The sequence below is a fragment of the Neofelis nebulosa genome, chromosome 6, assembly GCF_028018385.1.
Source record: "Neofelis nebulosa isolate mNeoNeb1 chromosome 6, mNeoNeb1.pri, whole genome shotgun sequence".
NCBI lineage: Eukaryota > Metazoa > Chordata > Mammalia > Carnivora > Felidae > Neofelis > Neofelis nebulosa.
In genome coordinates, this window is record NC_080787.1 from 125916572 (window position 1) to 125936715 (window position 20144).

Here is a 20144-nt window from a genome sequence, read left to right on the forward strand (position 1 = left end):
AGGGCACAACCATTTATGTGTATCTTCGCTGATATTTAAACTCCATAATGATAGTGCTTTTGGAAAAATAAACTGTTATAATAATAATATAATCTATTTAATCTGTTTGGGTCTTAAAATATATTTAAGAAAGCTTTATTAATACAAAGGTTGATAGTTTTTACAGAGCTCATGATTCCTGGGTCAGTCTAAAAGTAAACGTTCCTCGAAATATTCTTTACTTATCAGCAGTGAACTTACCATGGAAATCATAAATATACAGAAGAATTGGCTCATTCTGCCCAAACGCACAAAATGCAACCATATTTTCAAGTGGGTGATAAGAAATGTCTCGAATGGGTGATTTGAATGGCAGGTCAGAATACATCGCAACTTGTTCTCCTAAATAAGAAAAGACATTCAATCATTTGTACTATCTCAAATATCTCTCATTAGAAGATTATTCTGCAACTTACTAAAATAGTTACAGTATGTAATAATAAAGCTCATATTATTTACATGAGAACTTCAAATACTTAAAAATAGCTGAGTAACTCTTAAGTTTTAAAAAAATGTTTATTTATTTTGGCGAGGGGGGGGGAGGGGCAGAGACAGAGGGAGACACAGAATCTGAAGTGGGCTCCAGGCCCTGAGCTATCAGCACAGAGCCTAATGCAGGGCTCAAACTCACGAACTGTGAGATCATGACCTGAGCTGAAGTCGGACACTTAATCGCCCAAGTAACTCTTATATCTATTTTTCATCCTGTTGGACCTTTTCTACTCTGCCTCTTCAACCTCTTCAATGAGGTTTTCCAGGCACAAAATAAAAACAAAGAACTTACTAGTAGAGAAGTATCTGACCCTGAAATCTGACAGAGCTGAGCAAATGCCAACTAACAAAGAACTCAGGGAGAACTCATAAGGAACTTGCAGGCTCTAAAACTGAAGATACTGTCTGGCTGAGGGAGATATGGTGGGGAATAAATTTTTCTATTTTTTTTTCCCAAGAGACTGAGATACCACCTGCTTTAAAGATATATCTGATTATTAATGGCTAAAAGAGACCTACTGTAGAGGCCTAAGGAACCTATGAAAAACAGAACTCACAAAGCAAAGAATCTAGATCTACTTATTGAAGGAGAAAAGAGATTTAACACTTCCAAACCAATCCTAAAGTATCAAAACACGATAAGAAAAAAAAAAAAAAACAACACTAAGTGAACTGACTAGTCAAACATGTTAAAGAAAAGATGGAGAGACTGTGGATTAAGGACGGGCACTTGTGATGTGAACCAGGTGCTGCGTGTAAATGCTGAATCACTAAATTCTACATCTAAAACCAATATTACGCTGCATGTTGACTATCTGGAATTTAAATAAACACTTGGAAAAAAAAATTAAGAGAATAAGCACAGTGAACCAAATACTACTGATTAAAGATATTTTAAATTTTATAAAATCTCTCAATTTAGTGCTAAGAAATGTTTATGTGGTTTTAGCTTTTCTTTTGAAAAGCAAAGGTGAGGCACAAATGAATAATTAATTACAGTAACTGAAGTAAATGGTGTTTTTTTTTTCTTTTCTGTTTTAAAGATTTTATTCTTAAGTAATCTCTACACCCAATGTAGGGCTTGAATTTACAACCGTGAGGTCAAGAGTTCCATGCTCTACCAACAGAGCCAGCCAGGCGCCCCGCCCCGGGTAAGTTGCTATTAAGCTTCAGACATCAAAACTTTGACAGGAATATGTTTGTTTCTAACAAAAATATATTATAGATATGTAGCCATTTGTATACTCACTTATATTCCAAATTCAGCTTATAAATATTTTGTATTTTGCATTACAATCTTAAATACTTCTCTTAATATAGGATAGGGAATATAGTCAATCATATAATAATTTTGTATGATGACACATGGTAACTACACTGATCACTGCAAGCATTTTGTAATTATGTAACTGTTGAATCATTATGTTTGTCATACAGCTTAAACTAATATAATATTGTATATCAACCACAATAAAAAATACTTCTCTTAAGATTGATAATATCTCATTATAAACATTGAATTATAATGTGAAAGACATCAAAACAGTAAAGAACAGAATGTTAATACAAATTTAGACTGCAGCTTAGTTCCATTATCAGCTTTCCCATTTTCCATTTTGATAAACATAATTGAGAACCTGAAATCAGAATTTCCTTGAAAATTATTCCAGAAAATGGTAGTTTTCACCCTTATTCAAAATAAAAACAAACCAAAAAATATTTTTAAGATAAACGAAATACTTACCTGTTTCCGGGTTCCAAACATATACTATACCATCCTCACTTCCAGCAAAGAGAAAAGTCCCACATGGTGTCAAAGTGCTATGAATCTTTTCCCGATAATTTGCTGCACCTACAAATTTCCTTGCTGCTAATCTATAAACAAAAAAGATTTCACACATATAACCTGTCTTAACCATGGAAAAGACTGGTGGTTAAAAAACAAACAAACAAACAAACAAACAAACAAACAAACCCTTTTCTCTTAAATACTTCACTTGCATTTAACGATTTTTGAGACTCTGTTACATGGGAGACATTTTATGACGGATGTAGAATAAAGAAAGAGACAGTCCCGGAGGTCAGGGAGTTTCTAATTTAGCAGGACAGAGAAGGAATGCATCCATGTAAAACAGAAAATGGATACAGAAAGTGCCATAAAAGAACAAAAAGAGTACTTTGCAGATTTGGATAAAAGTGATTATTTCTAGCTATGCAGAGAGAGACTATATTATAGAAGTAGCATTTGAGTTGGTTACTGAAAAATGTACAAAATTTTTATACTCATATTTTTTCCAGGTAATAAATTAAAAAAAAAAAAAGTTTACTTACTTTGAGAGAGAGAGTGTGCACGAGTAGGGGAGGGCAGAGAGAGGGAGAGAGAGAATCCAGAGCCCAACAAAGGGCTCAATAGCATGAATCAAACTGTGAGATCAAGACCTGAGCTGACTGAGCCACCCATTTACCACCCCATGTAATAAATTTTTAAAATCACACAATGCAGACTTGGGACACTTGCAGAAATATTAGATAAAAATATAATTAAATCATCTATTAAATATGGTATACAACTTTCTAGACTTTTTCGCTTGTGAATAATAACATTATCTTAGTGCTCACTATGTGCCAGGTAGACACACAATTGTCCCCGATTTAACAATGACTCATGAATAATGGCCCTCTGTGTCAGAATGTATAAATTAGGTATTATCATTTTAGTAGGTATGTATTATATCAAGTCTAAACATACCTTAAGAAATCTTCTACTATGAGACAACAGAATATTCCCAGCTTTCTCCTACCATGAACATGATTTCTATGAACAAGCTTGTGTAATTGTACTTTTTCCCTGCTTTATAACTATTTTCACATAAATTCCCAGACCTGAGGTTACTGGGTCAAACATTTCCAGAGTCCTTGCTATATGGTGTAATGTTTTAAGCACTTTGCATGTGTAAACTAATTTATTCCCCTCAAAACCCTTACAAATATGGTATATTATTTCCCCTATTTGAATGAGGAGGAAAAGAGAGGCACAGGATGGTTAATCAGTTAGGGATGGAAAAGGCAGTATTTGACTCTAAGCAGTTTGTCTCTAGAGCTCAAGCATGATTCTACGCTGAATACTACATACTACTTAAAAAGAGAATAACCAAACTTCTAAGGCCTGACCTTCTAAAATCTGGCTCTAATCTCTACTTCTAAAACTCTCAGGGCTCCTAGGTGACTCAGTTGGCTCAGTGTCCGGCTCTTGGTTTCGGCTCAGGTCATGATCTCACAATTTGTGGGATCGAGCTCCGCGTTGGGCTCTGTACAATTCTGTTTAGGATGCTCTCCTGTTTACGATTCTCTCTCTCGCTCTCTCTCTGCCCTTCCCCTGCATGCATGTGCACCCTCTCTCAAAATAAATAACCTTTAAAACCAAAGAAATTCTCTCTCAGCACTCCTTATCAAGAAACTTATGCTTCTACAGATTTACCCACCTTGCCTTGAACACAACTTCTATTAACCTACCTCTGAATTTTATTCCAGGCTTTTCATGTTTTCCACCCTCCTGACAACACTTCTATCTTCTCTAAATTCCATCCATCCTTCAAGACCGAGCTCAAAGGCCAGCCTCTCCATAGAGCCTTTAATAGAAGACTATAGTAGACCTATCATCACCTTTACTATTGCCATGAAGGATATAATCCTTTTATTATGTATTTATCTTCATTAAAAAAAAATACATATCAAGTGCTTACTATCAGCCAGGCATAACATAGGTACTATGTATGTAAGAAGAATAAGCAGATTCCAATCCTAGAAGATCTCACAATTTAGCCTCATTAAATGCTTTGTGAATTATTTTGGAGGCAGTTCAACTAGATTATAAACTCCTAATGAACTAATTCTGCTAATCATTCTCTCATAGCACTGATGTCAGTACCCTGAACAGCTCCACATAAACACTGAAGGCCTTAACAGTTAGCCCTAAAAGATAACTGCAGAATAAACTAGTGTAGACTACCACATTTTCCTTTCAAAATACAATAGTGACAACTAACAGAACTAGCCTTCTCTTGTTCGTTTTACAAGTACTATTAACACCAAATAAGAACCATCAGAAGACCATGCTGGTTTGTCCAGAATCCCGCTTCTCTGCTTTTAACATTAAGGATATTTCCTTTCTTTATTTAGAAATAAAACAGAATAAGAAAAACAAGGACATGTTAATCAAAAGCCATCTCATTCTGTTATGGTAGTATATCAGAGCACTACGCTATACCAGTATCATAAAAGTAAAAGATAATCTAAGGCAGAAGTTTCTTCTTTTTTTTTTTTTTAATTGTGACAACAAAGAGCAATTGACTATATTTCTACTTCAGAACTATTCACATTTGAGCCAGAAAACTCCTTGTTGTGAGGTGGGGGCACTGTCTTACAAACTGTAGGATGCTTAGCAGTATTTCTGGTCTCTATCCACTATATACTATCTGGTCTCTATCCACTAAATACTAACATTCAAAAATGCTTCCGGACACTGTCAGATGTCCTCTGGAGGGAAAACTGTCTATTTAAAAACTACAGCTGCATTTTATAAATATGAATTAATTCATTTCTTATTCTATGAGTGCTTAATCTGTCAATACTGAAATATACTTACATTCGGAGATCCATAATTCTCAAAGTACTGTCTTTGGTATGGATTAACAATCGTTTTCCATTGGGATGAACCTCCAAATAACTTATGGGAATCCCCTTAAACTCACTCTCTTTAATTTCCTGAAATGATTAAAAAAGATTATAAAATATTAGCACTGAACAGTTTACTGAATATGAAGCCTCTTTTAGAGTACAAAACTAATTTGAAGAAGTCATTTTCAATTATAATTTAAAGCGCCCTTTAAAACTGCTAGCCAAAGAATTCCCAATGGTTGAAAATAAAGCTGATAATATGTATTTTTTGACTGTTATATGCGGCTACACTTAATTAGCATTATTGTAGTATATTCCCAAATAAACAGCACTTCTTAAAACATAACTTCTAACATTGAATTTTCTTGCTTACCATCAGATAAGAAAGATTCTAATTTTTATAACTTCAAAAGTTAGTACGGAGTTAACTTTCAAATTCTATTTCAGTATGAGATCATTTTTTCATGTACTTATTTCCACTTTATCCTGAAAAAGGTATGTTATTGGCATCTTATTCTAAGCTCATTTAATTTAGATTGTAGTTTTAGGGATTTTTTTGTTTTTTTTTTTTGAGGAACAAGAACCAAGATTTTTATTTGTTCAATTCTTGCATTTGAAGTATTCCTCAATGACATCCTTGGCCTGAGACTCTCTGCCACAGATAGTCTTAACCACTACACAACTGCAACCAACCACTTTATAGGATTTTCCCTCCCTGTTAATTTTACAGAGGCCGACCCATTGCCCCAGTTTCCCGTCGTCATCAACCTTAATGAGGTTGGTTTGGTGTTCAGCACAAAGGGCCTCCCCACCAACTTGACATACAGAGAGAGGCTCATCCCAGTTGGATGCAAGCAGACAAAGACGGGCTTGATGCTTGTCTAAGGCTTTGGCAGCTTCGCGAATTCCACGTGCTAGGCCACCGTGGATGAGGGTGGTCTTCAGCACCTCTTGTAAAGCAGTATTAACGTCCATTACACCTCCAGCAGCAATGCCTTCCTCCGTGTGGTGGTGGGTTATGGTGGAGCCAAATCTAAAGTGCACCTGAGCCTCCGGGATTTTTTTTTTTTTTTTTGATAGTTATTTAAGGCAGCCATGGAAGACTCCTGGCTAATGATGTCAAGAAAGACATACATACTGAAGGAAAATCTGCCTGGATAAGCCTCACAAGGAAGAATTACTAAAGCAAAACTGCTCAGACTAAAGTCCACAGAGTCAACAGAAAGTCTGCTTTAACCTGCAGGCAGAATTTGGAATTAGCCTTCATGTCCTTCGAAGCTCCGACATTATGTTTTGTCGCCAGTTCCTAGAGGGGTCTCCTCTTCAGGGGCGGTTTGGCACCAGCTGGAGTACAGAGGGCTACAGTTCCGGGAGCAGCAGCTGAGCCCACGCTATCGCTGTCTGACACTGAGACCCGCCGCTAGCTCCTTTAAAAGTTACAGAAAAGAGCCAAACACTGACAGCACAGATGGGGGTTATACTAATTGAACTACAACAACTTGGGGTCGGGGATGCACTGTTGGGGGTCTGAGAAACATTTACACAGATGCAAAGGTGCAAAATCAAAAACACAGAGCTGTCTAACAAGTTATGTTAGGCATGAATTTGACAAAAGTGCTAGCAGGTCTAGCGTTTGTAGTATCTGTTAATGATTTCCTTTATAGTTTTCTTTATCGTACTCATCTTCAAACTAAAAACGCCCTAGTTCTGACGCCCATGTCCTGTAACAAGGAGTGTGTGCAACAGCACACGGACACTTCATCTTAAGGGACAGCTGAGTATAACCTCACATGTCTCACTGCTGGCTGAAGAGAACCACATAAGAAATCAGAGTCTACAGTTTGTTCTAGGGCATTAGCTACTGAAAGACATTCCAGTTCATTTCCTGACTTTTTATTTTGGACTGTCTCAAGTAACCACCAGGCTGTCGATTTTGAAGATAAATTTGCCTTTTAGCTAGCTACTATACTGAGGTAAAGAAACACACGATATTTAACACAAATAATAGACTTCGCATTCTACACACAAATTACTGGAATAGGCAACTTTGGAGTTTTGCCAATCCCTCAGGTATATAAGAATTAGAAAGTTCTTTTCAAAGTGTATGAAATTAATCTACAACACGAATTCCAAGCCATCAATCATTAATCTGAGAGACTAGATGAGAATGACTAAAAATAGAATAGACAGTTTTTTATTTTTTTTTATTTTATTTATTTTTTTTTTTTAAATTTTTTTTTCCCAATGTTTTTTATTTATTTTTTGGGACAGAGAGAGACAGAGCATGAACGGGGGAGGGGCAGAGAGAGAGGGAGACACAGAATGGGAAACAGGCTCCAGGCTCCGAGCCATCAGCCCAGAGCCTGACGCGGGGCTCAAACTCACGGACCGCGAGATCGTGACCTGGCTGAAGTCGGACGCTTAACCGACTGCGCCACCCAGGCGCCCCCAGTTTTTTAAACAGATCTGATAGATTCAACTAAAGTTCATAAAAATTCTTTTTCACTTAGAGCGTCTTTACTTCAAATGAGGACAACTGTTATAGAAGAACAAAAACTTAAGAATAAATTATAGCATATTAGAAACTATATCAACTTATACAAAACTCAGGTTTAAGAATTCACTTTGTATTTTTAACTAAAAAGTACTGAATATGCACCAACAAAATTGCTTAATATACCAGCCACCTTAAAAACACTCCAAAAATGAAAGATTATTCGTTTGTTTCTGCCTACTTAGCAAAGTTTAAATGAAAGCAATTATAGTGATTGAATAGTAGACCCCACTCATAATTACTTAATTTTGATTACATCATTGTGAAAGACACGACTGTTAAAATGTTGAGCATGTTGTTTTTAGAGTGATGTTATTGGGTCAAAAGAAAGAATATGAATAGCAGATAACAGAAGTTATGACTTAGAGATGGTAATATTAACATATGCCTCATTTGAGCATAATTTCAGTAGTGGATCACTGAACGCCATATCACAAATTAGGGTTCAAAATAAGGAAGTGAAGTCTGACCAAAATGAAAATTTTCACTAAGTTGCTATATCACCAATTAGCCATCAGGAAGACTTGATAATTAATCAATGATAGCTTGCAGGGACTGAGAAAAACCTCACTTTTTTTTGAGAAGAGAGAACAGAGCGTCCTGACATCATATTTTTAAATTCATGTGGTTCAATTTTTTCTAATTTCTTTAATTAAACCCTAAATATGAAGTATGATTTTATACCTTATTTACACTCCAGTGATGCACTGAATGTGGCACATCATTAACTCTGACATAGGTATTCCAAACAACAATCACCCCTGTGCAATCTCCTGAATACATGTGATGACCTATTTAAAAAAAAGTAAAATTACTCTTTTATAAGTGCTACACACAGGTAGAAACAAATAATATGAAATTGGTAAAACACAGCCCAGTATAACAAAGAATCAGAGGGGTATTAAAAGGTGTTTTAGTGAAGAAAAAAAAAAAAAAAAAAAGGCCAAAAACCAAAACACAATTTGTAGTCAAATCCCAATGATCTTTAAATGAATTCTTCACTCTACCGAATTACTTTTGACTTATTTCCCTTTGTCACTTACTTGAACTTGAATACAAAAAGAAATGAGCATCTTAGTGCATTTGTATATGGTTCAAATTATAAAGCCAAACAAATTATTTGAATTATCCAATATGTCTGTATTGCTCACTTTCATTAACCTGTATAATCTGTTTTGTATTCCTGGAAAAACACCTATATTTTATACATACTTTTAGCAAAGTGCCTGATACCAGTAGAAACTCAGTAAATGATCAGGGAATGAATAAAATAAAAAGTAACAGGTGCTTCAGTTTAACATACATTCTTAGAGTCAAACCCTCTCATAGTTGAATGGAACCTCAGAGACCATCGAATTCAACTTCACACCCACTCAGGAATGTCTACCACACCATAATGAACAGACAATTGTCTAGCAACTGTGAACTTAGTATTTTACAAAGCAGCTATTCAACTGATGAACTACTCTGTACGCTAGAATGTTCTTCCTAATTCTGAACAAAGAATATCTGCCTTCTGCAGCTTTGGTCCCATCTCTACCTACTGGAAGCAACACAGACTGACTTTCTTTGTTTCATGTATAGAGGTCTTAGTCAAATATTTGAAGAAAATCCTTCCTCTTTTTATAATCTGGGTTACTTCTACTATGACGAAGTTTACAGACACCTTTCTATCCTTGGTTGACTTTTCTAAATGTGTTCCAATTTTTTAACATCCTTATAGTTAAAATGAATATATTAGCAGTATTGTCATTTTGATCTGGATCCCATACTAATTAATTATAGCTATAGTCTGTATATCCAGCATCTGAAATATTGTGAAGGTATATACCATAATCATACAGATTTTGTGAGGAATAAACTAGTTTACACATGTAAAGTATTTAAAACATTAAACCACATAGCAAGGACTCCAGAAATGTTTGACTCAGTAACCTCACATCTAGGAATTTATGTTAAGAAAATAATAGTGCAACAAAGCTTTATATATATATACACATATATAAACATATATGTGTATGTATATATAAACATACACACACACATATAAATAAAATTCGTATTCATAGAAATCATGTTCATGATACGAGAAAGCTGAAAACATTTTAAGCATTGCCGATAATAGAAAATGTTTTTTTCTTGAAAATTTCTTCAGATACATTTAGATGACTCTATAACATATACCTATTAACTGTTAGCTGAATGCAGTGGTGCTCAGTACACAGTGTAAATACAGGTTTCTCCCACTATCTATCTAATATTCTTTTGGTATTTCCCGTTCTTCCTCATTTTAACCCTTTCACTCAAAAGCCACTTAAAAAAAAAAAACCCTACTGAGGGGGCACCTGGTGGCTCAGTCGCAGTTAAGTGTCCGACTTCCACTCGGGTCATGATCTCACAGTTTGTGGGTTTGAGCCCCCATTGGGCTCTGCACTGACAGTGTGGGGCCCGCTTGGGATTCTTTCCCTGCCCCTCTTCCACTCACACTTTTCTCTCTCAAAATAAATAAATAAATCTTAAAAAACAAAAACAAGAACAAAAAAACCTACTGAGGGGATAATCACCAATCCAATGAAATATATTTATGAGATTTGATATGACTGGTTCTCACAGTAAATATTAGTTGAATATAAATGTTTAGGAATTTAATGAACTTAAAATTACAAACAAAACTCCGTCAGTGCTAAATCTGTGCCTACATCTACCACATGATCTGCAAAATGCACATATATACAAATACGTACAATTATCAATACACAAAATCCCTCTCAAACTTAAAAAATTATCTTGGTGAGATAAAATTAAAAAAAATTCTTCATGCAACTATCTTTCATTTGGAATATATTGTGACATACCTTCAACATCAAAACAGAGAGAGTTGATGAAACTCCTGTGTGTGTCAAACTGTCGGATCAATACGGCAGGATCCTCTCTCATATCAACTTTCCATATCCGTATCATGGAATCATAGCACCCTGTAACCACCACCTCTTTCACAGCGGGATGGAATTTAGCCGTGTAAACAAAAGAAGGATGAGGCAAAACTCTGAAAGTACTGGTACTATTTATTTCATTTTTCCATATCCTGGAAAAGGATAAAAAGTTATATATTGCTTCTGAAATGCACAAGTTTCTAAAACTTTCTCTAAAAACACAGCCAATGGGACTCAAGTAAGCAATGATAACAACCAATGGTAAACTAAATTTCCTAACAATCAAAAATAATATGATCAAAGATTTGATGGCTGGGGTTCTTTACAGTTTGACAAAGCTATTTCTTAGTTATTATGAACCATGTTAATTTGTCTACTAATTGTAACTATACTGTAAAATGAAAAATTATATTTGGATAGGTCTGTTTTTCTTAAACATACCTACTTTTGTCATTGATTAAATACACACTGTATAGTTGGTAAAATACTGCATTTAGTACATTACACACAAAAAATAAAATCTAGAGAGAGCTTTAATTATTCCCCACTTAGGTTGTGTATATTGCTTTTGCAAAGTGCTCACTGTAGAGGTTTAGAGAACAAGATACTCCATTAACCTTATATATGTAATTTCATAGCATAGATAAAGAACATGATCTCAAAGACTTAAAAGCCATAATGAAATAACTGTATGAATACTTGCATAAGATTAAAATAATTATGATTTTTGATAGAAAACAGACTACCTTACATTAAATAATCAACTTATGTTCAACATTCTCGTTATCTCTTCCTCTAAATAATGGACAATTTTTAAAAAGCAGTGTTACTGTCACTGCTACAGTCTTGACAAAAGAGTAAATCTCAAGTGTTAAAATTGTTATGTCAGAAACTCTGCAATTCTAGTCAATGTGTAAAAATTGGAAAAATCTAACAACAGACAGCTACTAAATGAGTAGAACACTGTTTTTTTTTTTGACTAAATTACTAGAATTAGAAAAATATATTAATTTTTTAATGAGATTTACAGTTCATTCTTTTAATCACTACCTAAGAACTAAAGTAAATTAAGTCCTTTTCAAAATTATTGAAGAAAGAAAAAATATGGTTGCCATTTAAGAATAACATTCTATGCATTTTTTCAGCAGCTGCTTCAAATACAGGATATGATCTTCAATTACTAGGAATCCAAACTAATGATGAAGGAAGTGAAAGAACATGTTTTCAAGTAAAAATAAAGCATGTATGTCACTGCATAAACATTTTTACCATAGCAATACTTTCAACGAATGCATGCTGCATGAAATAGAGTAAAGAACAAAATCATTAATTTGTGATTAATATTGTGAAGATTGTTTAAAAGATGAAAACTTCAGTTGCTTGCTAAAAAATGTCAGTGGTATAATCTGAAATACTATACAGCGTATAGAAATGAAGCAATCATACCTTAAAAACAGCTAAATTAAAACAGACACAGCATTTTTGGGGGCACTTGGGTGGCTCAGTCGGTTAAGCGTCTGACTTTGGCTTAGGTCATGATCTCACAGTTCAAGGGTTTGAGACCTACATCTGGCTCAGTGCTGACAGCTCAGACCCAAACCCTGCTTTGGATTCTGTGCCTTCCTCTCTCTCCCTGCCCCTTCCCTGCTCCTGCTCTGTCTCTGTCTCTCGAAATAAATAAATGTTTAACAAAATTAAAAAAAAAATCTAGACACAGCATTTTAAAATAAAAATGAAGCTTTTTATGTGAAGACCTAACTGGTGTGAATGATGGCTTTCATCAAGCAAGCAATGGTTGAATCCAAGAACAAAAGAAACATATTAATGAGTCTGGGGGAAAAATAGGCTAATCACAAAGAACAAGGAGATACTCAAACTTGTAATGACTAGATGAGCGCACAAAAAAAAATTATTACAACTGGGTAAGAAAAAACATGAAGTTAAACAGTATGTGGGATTAAGGGTGGCATAGGGACCTATGTGCCTAACTGGAGCCATTACACATGGGAAAAACTAGATTATTTTAGGAGTTGCCGGTTAGAGAAAAATACAAATTATCTGGATGACAGCTAAAGATTTTGGTTAAACTTACATGGCAGAGAGCTATCCAGTGGGAAACAGTTGTACTCAGGAGACACTAACATGTGGTGTGGATCCCCAGGAAGATGAAAGAAACAGCCAGAGAAACTCATCCCTCTGCCACTCTTGGCATTAGCAACTCTAATTCTCTTCCTTTTGACATTAGCTTATTCATTTTTAGTAGTCCTTACCCCTTTCAAAAACCTCACTCTTTTTGGTTCTAGTCACAATGTTTCTCTCTTCACTCAGTTAATCTTACACATTATTTTTATGATGCCAAGAGCTCTCAATCAGTATAAATTTCAAAGCTACAAAAAGAAAAAAGTACACTGTACTGCAACATATTATGTGCTGTGTGGAAAAATCCAAGAGTCTTCAAGAAATGGTTAAATCTGAGCTGAGTTTTAAATGATGACTATGAGCCCATGGTGGCTCATAAAAGGCACTTAAATGTTTGCTGAGTCACTGAGTTGGGCAGGAAGGCTAGGAAAAGGGCATTTAAGCACAGGAAGAGGAGGCAAGGCTACAGGGCACAGGGATTTCAAAGAGGGTAAGATACTAAGGGCATTTCAAAAGACTGTGTGGGTGAGGCTGAGGGCATATAGCAAGTGCACAGGACAAGGGTGTAGGGTCAATGAGAAACATGCTTGTTATGCCATGCTAAGGAACTGGAATATTTTCTTTTTCTTTCTTTCTTTCTTTCTTTCTTTCTTTCTTTCTTTCTTTCTTTCTTTCTTTCCTTTTTCGTTTACAATTTTTAAAATGTGTTCGCATGTCCTCATGTGAGCAGGGGAGGGGCAGAGAGAGAGGGAGAGAGAGAACCCCAAGCAGGTTCCATGCTGTCAGTACAGAGACTGACATGGGGCTCGATCCCACCAACCTGACCTGAGCCGAAATCAAGAATTGGATGTCCAACCAACTGAGCCACCCAGGTGCCCCGGGAACTGGAACATTTTCAAAAGGGTGGTGGTAATCAAAGACTTCTGAAAATCAAGGCATTATGAAAGATGGTTTTGGAAAGATGGAGGAACAAAAGACTGAACAGTGGGAAAGTTCAGCACCAACAGTTTAAGAGCAGATAGCAAGGGCCTGAATGATGGTAACACCAGCGAGGACAGAAAGAGTGTGACAGAATGGTGAGCCTTTTAGAAGGGTGAACCGACAGACCGTGGCGCTGCTTGGATGCGGGGAGGAATGGTGGGAAGTAAAAAAAGAAATGAGGGCTCCCTGGGTTCCTGGCTCAGGAGACAAGGTGGGTAAGGATGCCATTAAAAAAAATCCACAAGAGGACTAAAAGAGGAAAGCAAAGTTTTGTGATTATCAGCAAGTCTGATCTGAGGTGCCACGGGACAGTCCAGACAGAAGTGTGTAACAGAAAGTGCAATTCAGAAAAAAGCGGGCGCTAGAAGTCACTGCCTAGGACTGAGACTCCAAGCCGGGAAAGACGAGAGAGACCAGGTCGAGCACCCCAAACCAGGGAAGATGACAAGAAGAGGATCCCAGGAATAAACATCTACAGAGAATAGGCAGAGGAGGAGGAACACGAGGCAGGGAATGAGAACTGGCCAGAGGCACAATATAAAGGAAACAGAAGAGGTTGTCAAGGAAACCATTAACTGAGAATATTTGAAGACTGGTCAATAATTAAGTACTGCAGTGAAAGCAAACAGGATAAGGACCAAAACTGGCCCTGAGATCTGAAAATCAGCAAGTGACTGCTGACCTCTTGAAGAAGGTTTATCTAGCAGAATGGGAGTGAAAGCCAGACTAACTGGGTTGAAGTAAAGACAATGTGCATAGAATGCCCTTGATGGTGTAGAAAGAAAAATAATGTGGTAGTCTGGAAAGGAGAAAGAGTTGAGAAAAAGATTTCTTAAGATAAGAAGATGTGAACGTATTTTTAGGATGACAGGACAAAGTCCATAGACAGGAAGATAGTGAAGAGACAAGAGGTAGGAAACAGAGCTGCAGACTGAAGGACTGAGATTAAAAGCATAGATCAAAGAGTGGCCGGAAAAAGTGTCTTTATTCACATTTTTGTTAAGGCAGCAGACAGAGATAAAGATGGGTACATGATAGACACTGGGTGGAAAACCAGAGGGAAATACAGGAAGTGCGTGTCTGGCTTAATTTCACTGTAAGCTGAAGGCATTCAGCTAATGAAAGTGGGAAGATGTGACTCAGTGTACAGAACCTGAAGTGCCGTGAGGCCTGGATATGCCGCCAGAGAAATGAGGGGAAACAGCTGAATTTTGATAAGGAAAAGGATTGTGCAGCTGAGATGAGAGCTCAAGTGATTTTAAGACTTACAAATCCAGTCAGGCCTTGGCAGGGTTATAAACTGTTCTCTAGTACAACCTGGCATCAGACAGAATGGCTATGCCGAGAAAACAAGCAGACCACAGGTTGTGGAGGATAACGTAAGGAGGGACGCATAGCAGGTTCCCAGCTACACAGGGAAGGAAATCAATGCTCACCAATTACTATCTTTTGCATTTAAATATAAAGTAAACGGTAATGATAACATCTTAATCAATTAGACATCTTATATTAAAAAGGAAGCTGATAAGACTAGTAAAAGAAGGGATCCAGACGCAAGGAGTATCTGCTACAAAGTGTGTTAGAAAAGCAGGAAGTAGAAGAGTGAAGTCAGAGGGGATCGCGAACTGCTCCAAGTATCAGCTTCTTAGTGTATAGAAATAGTAAGTGTTGGGAATGCAAGCCAGTGCAGCCATTCTGGAAAACAGTATGGAGGTTCCTCAAAAAACAAAAAACAGAACTACCCTACGACCCAGCAATTGCACTGCTAGGCATTTATCCACAGGATACCGGTGTGTTGTTTCAAAGGGACACATGCACCCCCATGTTTATAGCATCATTATCAACAATAGCCAAAGTATGGAAAGAGCCCAAATGTCCACCGATGGATGCATGGATAAAGAAGATGTGGTATATATACAAAATGGAGTATTACTTGGCAATCAAAAAGAATGAAATCTTGCCATTTGCAACTATGTCGATGGAACTGGAGGGTATTATGCTAAGTGAAGTTAGTCAGAGAAAGACAAAAATCATATGACTTCACTCATATGAGGACTTTAAGAGACAAAACAGATGAACATAACGGAAGGAAACAAAAATAATATAAAAACAGGCAGGGGGACAGAATAGAAGAGACTCATAAATATGGAGAACAAACTGAGGGTTACTGGAGGGGTTGTGGGAGGGAGGATGGGCTAAATGGGTAAGGGGCACTAAGGAATCTACTCCTGAAATCACTGTTGCACTATATGCTAACTAACTTGGATGTAAATTTTAAAAAATAAAAAATAAAATTAAAAAAAAAAACAGCAAAAAAAAAAAAAAAAAGAACCTCAGTGATTATCAGCCAGAGTCCCATTAAAATGAAGGGTGTTTGGAAAGTGCATTGCAATTCCAAAGAAAAGAAAAAAAAAGAAATAATGTTTATGTGCACCCACCTACATTTGTTGGAATCAAATTAAATGACATCTATAAAGGCATTCTGAAAAGCTGCCTAATAATACAATTCTATTACATGCAAGGTAGAGCAAGCAGCTAAAACAGTGTCAATGGCACTTCACAAAGTAGTTTTTAAAAATGCTACTGTGATACTTATTAGGTTGGAAGGGGTTAGATTATTTCATGACTGACATTCTGAAAAATGCAAATACTGACAATCTAGAAAACTCTTAAAACATGAGGTGCATATTCACTTACAAGTATCCCCTGCTTTTCGAAAGTCTGCATTATACCACTTTGTTTTTGCCTAAGACCTGTGTTAGTACTTTTTGGTTTGTTTTCACTAACCCAAAGACAGCTGAAGAGAATTTTTGCTTTGATGAAAAAAGGAGAAAAGCAAAACTAGGGTTCAGCATCTGTTTTGCAGTGAGCCCTTACAGAGGCAGCACACACCCCAAGCAGCGAGTAGCACCGTCAAGCTCTTCCCTGGAAACCACACTCAGCATCTCCACATTGAGCTGCTCTAGCTCTGAACTGTATCTGTGAGCATCTCCGCTTTATCCCAGTTTATTGTGTGCATCCATTAGCAAGACATGTCCTTTGGTATCAGTAAAGTCCAAGAGGCTATTTTTAGGTCTGGGAACACTCAAAAACTTTTCCATATACATTAACAGTAATTACTTCTTCATTTTATGCCATTTTTGTCCTAGGAAAAATTTCATAGAAATGCCATACTTTTGGAGAGCAGAGGAAACCTTACTGGCCCTGTACCACGTATAGAGCAGCACTATGGCCTGGCCCCTGCATAGAGCTAACAGTGGAGACAGACCCCTACCATTAAGAGCTTATATTTTGGGGAAAAGATCAATTGTTTAATAACCTTATGTCAAAGTATTAATCAAACAGTGTATATAATGATCACTGAAAGACACTGAGACCAAAAGTATTATACATTACCTAATACACTTAACAAAAACATCTTCAGGAAAAAAATTTGGCACTACGACTCATCTAATCAGTCTGTAGGATGCATCTCTGAAAGTCGCTTGATCATCCAAACATAACTGATGCATTAGTTACTTTCCTTGATGGCAAGCAACGTACAGAAGAAGTACTTCTCAAGGATACTAACCTGGCGGTGCCATCAGATGAGGCAGTAAGGAGATAGCGATCATCATGTGACCAGCAAAGATCATAAATAATATTGAGGTGGCCACACAATTCTCTCATGAAACGTCCAGAAGGAATTTCGTATACTAATGAAAATATTCAAAAATTAGTAGGTTTCCAGGACAGAGACTCTCAATCCAGTAATACATAAATACATAGTTTACGATAATCTGTATGTACATAAGGTAAGCACTGCCTCCAAGAATATTATCACCAAAGATATTTTAGCATAAAAAATTTCAAAGTCTACTTAAAAACAGTTTTTCATTTCCTTTAGACACAAGAATTTCCACATACAAAATTTTACAATATGCTCCAATTAACATTTATTCTCATCACTTCAAAGCAATTTTTCTAATAATCTTTGACAATCATTAATCAAATAATAAATAACATTTAACTTGCAACTCCAAAGATTCTATAATTTGGGCTTTCATGAATAAAGCATTAGTTTACTGAAAATTAAATTCCAACAGAATTTTAATTCTTTGAAGAAAAAATGTGAACTGTGCTATTGTCAGAAAAAATTTCTAATACTAAAATGATTTAGTAAGAGAATTAACAAAGACCCAATCTGATTAAAAGGCATTGTGGTTTTCCTGTAAGTTAGGTTCCCAATAAAATCTTCCAAGACAATGACTGAATTTAGAACAACAAAGTGTGCAAGTCTCTACTTCCACCTAGTGGTAAAACCAAATCCCCTTTAAAGTACTAAGCAGAACAGAATTACTTCCGGAATAGCAACAGAAGGACTTCCGAATATCTGCTCCCTGATAAAAACAAAGAGAACACTGCCAAAATTATCCAAATTAACTTTTTCAGAACTCTAGAAATTAAACAAAGGTTTGCAACAATATGAGGAGCATTTATTTAAGAAAAACAGCTGAATCTTGGTAAGAACCTGAGCTTCGTGGTGTTTTGACTTGCCGTGTTCCCATTCTCTTCCCCCAAGCTCCAAAGGAGCTTTAAAAATCAATAGCCTCACAACTTAAAGCCAGCAGCATAGCAGCCACAGGATGGGGCAGAAGAGGTATGAAGCTCCCCCAAATCCCCATCCCCAAGACTTACTACTATTAACACAGTCTAGCAGTTCCCTGAAAGTCTCCATTCTCAGGGCTTGGCTTTATTTAACTGGGCTCAGAGCATGCTCTGTGCGAACAGCCCTAACCCTAGGGTACACGCTGAAATAATCAGTGGCATAGCTGTCTGAGGCAGTGATGCCAACTGAGGCTAAGAAGAGGCTGAGCAAAAAACTTAAAAGGAAAACACTGAGAATGAGATGTCCATAGGGGACTTCAAAAAGACCCAACAAACTCCTGGGAATCTAGCAGGACATGTACATGTGAGTGAAAGACTCTAGGCCCTCTCTCACTCTGGCTGACCTCAGGAGGCTCTGTGCAAACATAAAGTGAAGGCTATGGCAGAGTTGCAAACTGCCTACCACAACATGTTAAGAGTACATCCCAATGCACACACAGATCCCCTTGGCAAAGGCTGGGTGATCTGCTCAGTCAAGACCTTTAAAAATCTCTAACCGGGGCGCCTGGGTGGCGCAGTCGGTTAAGCGTCCGACTTCAGCCAGGTCACGATCTCGCGGTCCGTGAGTTCGAGCCCCGCGTCAGGCTCTGGGCTGATGGCTCGGAGCCTGGAGCCTGTTTCCGATTCTGTGTCTCCCTCTCTCTCTGCCCCTCCCCCGTTCATGCTCTGTCTCTCTCTGTCCCAAAAATAAATTAAAAAACGTTTAATAAATAAATAAATAAAATAAAATAAAATAAAATAAAATAAAATAAAAATCTCTAACCGTGGCTGACCACCAAGTTAAGTGAGCAGAGACTTCAGAGACAACAACAAATCCTGGGTGGGTGGGTAGAGAGGAGGGGGAAGGAAAGGAATCTGATTTCCTGAACAGCCACACTGTAATAATATCTACTTCTCAACACAAAATTAGGGAGACATGAAAAACCAAGCAGTCAACTATGGCCATACAAAGAAATGAGGCAGTCCACAGAAACTGTCTAAGAGGAAGCCAAGATGTTGGTATTTCTAGACAAAGACTTTAAGCCCACTTTTACAAATATACTCAAAGATATAAAGAAAACTATCCTTAAAAATTAGGAATAATTTTCACCAAAAAATACCAACAAAGGGACAGAAATTATATATAAAAAACCCAAATAATTCTAGAGTTGAAAAATACAATAATGGAAATAAACAATTCACTAGAGGGGCTCAATAACAAATCTGAACTGGCAGAAAAATCAACAAACTTGAAGATAGGTCATTTGAGATTATGCTGTCTGAGGAAAAGAGACAAAAAGAATGAAGATAAAAGAATAAAGCTTCAGGGACGTGTGGGACACCACCAAGTGTACCAACAAAGAGATGACGAGTCTCAGAAGAGAAAAAATAGAAAGGAGCAGATAGAACAATGTGAAGAAAGAAAGACTGAAAACTTCCCAATTTTGTGAAGACATTAATCCACACATCTAACAAGCTAAATAAATTTCAAGCAGACACATCATAACCAAACAATCAAAAACCAAAGACCAAATTCTTCTTCTGTTTTTTGAGACTTAAGCAATAAGTATGTCTAAATTTATATAGCATTTTGCACAAGTTGTTTTTAAGCATAAAGTAACATTTGTCACTGAAATGTTGAAAACATAAATGAGAATGAAAATAATTCCTTCACTGCCCGAAAGAAATAAATCACTATTAAC

General features: G+C 36.6%; 2 protein-coding genes across 11 annotated transcripts in view; both read right to left on the minus strand.

Annotated features, from left to right (window-relative positions):
• AHI1 (Abelson helper integration site 1) overlaps positions 1–20144 on the minus strand; it is a 212238-nt gene that overhangs the window by 145190 nt on the left and 46904 nt on the right. For all 10 annotated transcript variants that reach the window (XR_009263326.1, XR_009263327.1, XM_058735365.1 and 7 more), the window contains 6 exons: positions 17387–17510; positions 10618–10847; positions 8447–8553; positions 5177–5295; positions 2276–2406; positions 241–381 (listed from right to left, as the gene is read on the minus strand). Coding sequence is in view for 8 of the 10 variants with exons in the window: in XM_058735365.1 (XP_058591348.1) it covers positions 241–381; positions 2276–2406; positions 5177–5295; positions 8447–8553; positions 10618–10847; positions 17387–17510 (852 nt within the window). In the remaining 2 variants the exon portion in view is untranslated. The remainder of the gene's footprint in view (positions 1–240; positions 382–2275; positions 2407–5176; positions 5296–8446; positions 8554–10617; positions 10848–17386; positions 17511–20144) is intronic.
• On the minus strand, positions 5794–6243 carry LOC131514905 (small ribosomal subunit protein eS12-like). Its single transcript, XM_058735372.1, has one exon. The coding sequence runs from the start codon at positions 6181–6183 to the stop codon at positions 5809–5811; it is 375 nt and encodes a 124-aa protein (XP_058591355.1). The 5' UTR covers positions 6184–6243; the 3' UTR covers positions 5794–5808.

Excerpts from the sequence above, each read along its gene's own strand:
- LOC131514905 (XM_058735372.1), bottom strand. The coding sequence starts at position 6,183 with ATGGACGTTAATACTGCTTTACAAGAGGTGCTGAAGACCACCCTCATC.